This window comes from Aplysia californica, unplaced genomic scaffold (assembly GCF_000002075.1).
Source record: "Aplysia californica isolate F4 #8 unplaced genomic scaffold, AplCal3.0 scaffold00605, whole genome shotgun sequence".
NCBI lineage: Eukaryota > Metazoa > Mollusca > Gastropoda > Aplysiida > Aplysiidae > Aplysia > Aplysia californica.
In genome coordinates this window covers 448,695-450,397 of record NW_004797875.1, presented here as the reverse complement: position 1 = coordinate 450,397, position 1,703 = coordinate 448,695, and the positions used below count along the sequence as shown (strand labels likewise).

Genomic DNA, 1,703 nt, shown 5'->3' with positions numbered 1-1,703 from the left:
AGCAAAGAAAAGGAGAAGAGAAAATTACAACAGATGTTTGATAGCAAAGAAGGAGCAAACCACACTAGAGCACCTACCAACTACCCACAAGGTCAAACGTCAACCACAGTGTGAGCAGAGAAAGAGCACAGACACACGGGAGCCAGCGTGCACTCTAGCTCATCATTCTCCCAATGGTTCAGGTACCGTATGTCTTTTCTTTCCTTACTTAGTTTACAATTGTAACAAAGCAATTAGACCTCAAACTACCCTGGCAAAAGAGAGCCCATAAATATGATACCGTATTGATATGAAAAAAGAGGATTGAACAACTGAAAATGAGTAAAAGACATTTCAACATGAGGTTTTGAAAACTTGACCAATCTTTCCTTCATTTTGCGGGAAAAAGTGAACAAAAGTTTTGTTGTTGTTGTTGTTGACTTCTGACCAGCTTTTAAAAACGGAAATTTCCAAAAATTAGAAAAGCTCATCAGTCCATATGTGGTGCTTTCATAGAAGTCTTGTTGTTCACATTCAGAGATTTAATCCTTCCACATAATCACAGTTTAAAGTTGTCTCAGATGTCCCCTCTAGATACTGGCTTCTCCTCAACAGTCCAGCTAACTGTAGCCTTTTGGGGCCTTGTAAGCAGAAGTTCTGTGATCCGTCCTTCCAAATTCAGCATGGCAATCTCTGCAAAAAAGTTATAAAAAAAACAACTTTCAGGAGAGGGGACTTTACAGACTCAATAATATAAACCGGAAGTCTAAAAAAGCTTAGGCACTATGCAAAGCACTTTCAGGTATTCATAAAGTATTAGTAATAAACAGTGAGATGGAACAAAGGGCCACATTTCACCACAAAAGATTAGGTTATAATTTGAGTAAAGAGAAGTACATTGCACAATAAAGGTCATTTAGAGCAGGGAAAAACAAGCAAGAAAGAAATAATAAGAAAGAAAAAAAGAGAATGTTCTTCTAGTGGTACCCTCCACCCATCCACAAGAGAGATGAAGACAATCAAATAGTAACACTAAAATGATGAAGAAGAAGCAGACCACATCAGAATGACCACCAATATTCACCAGGTAAATCAGCTTGAAAATCAGATTCCTATAAAGTACAGTGCAAACCATACATAACAGGCTCGGTAATAACAGGGATCCCATAATAACAGGGATTTTTTAAATCCCCGTTTTTCCCCACTCTTTGTCTCTATTAAAAGTCATCGGAAATAACAGTGTTAACAATGTGTAAAAAGTAAGAGAGAGAGAGAGAGAGAGATACGCAGTGATGGAGCAAGCCCACGCAAGCCATGCCACAGCAAGCAGACACAGCGGGTGAAGCGAGAGAGGGCTGCAGTGTGCTGCAGACTTCGATCTAGCCCTAAGCCTAGCTATAGGCATGTGTAATGTGTCATGCACAGGCCTGTCACATGGCCAAAACCCCTGTTCGTGGGTACTTGTGGAAAGGGAAACTACCCATGAATAAATACAGCTGGATTAGTCAATAAATGCTTACTTCCCTTGCATTTCTGATTCAACAGGGATCTGATATAACAGGACTTTTTCTCTGCTCCCACCAACTCTGTTACCGTGTATCAGGTTTCCACTGTAATTTAAATTTTGGGGTTTGTAATGGTCATACACAGGGACGGTTTGTTAACTGGGCAAGACCAGCGGTGCCGGTCAAAGTTTTGTCAGCTGGACTGTTGACAAGAGATTT

At 40.2% G+C, this 1,703-nt stretch overlaps 1 protein-coding gene across 4 annotated transcripts in view; it reads right to left on the bottom strand.

Annotated features, from left to right (window-relative positions):
- LOC101846913 (abscission/NoCut checkpoint regulator) overlaps window positions 1-1,703 on the bottom strand; it is a 25,113-nt gene continuing 23,410 nt past the window's right edge. For all 4 annotated transcript variants that reach the window (XM_005107454.3, XM_013087582.2, XM_013087583.2 and 1 more), the window contains exon 12: window positions 1-672. In XM_005107454.3, the coding sequence (XP_005107511.1) occupies window positions 600-672 (73 nt within the window). In that variant the 3' untranslated portion in view covers window positions 1-599. The remainder of the gene's footprint in view (window positions 673-1,703) is intronic.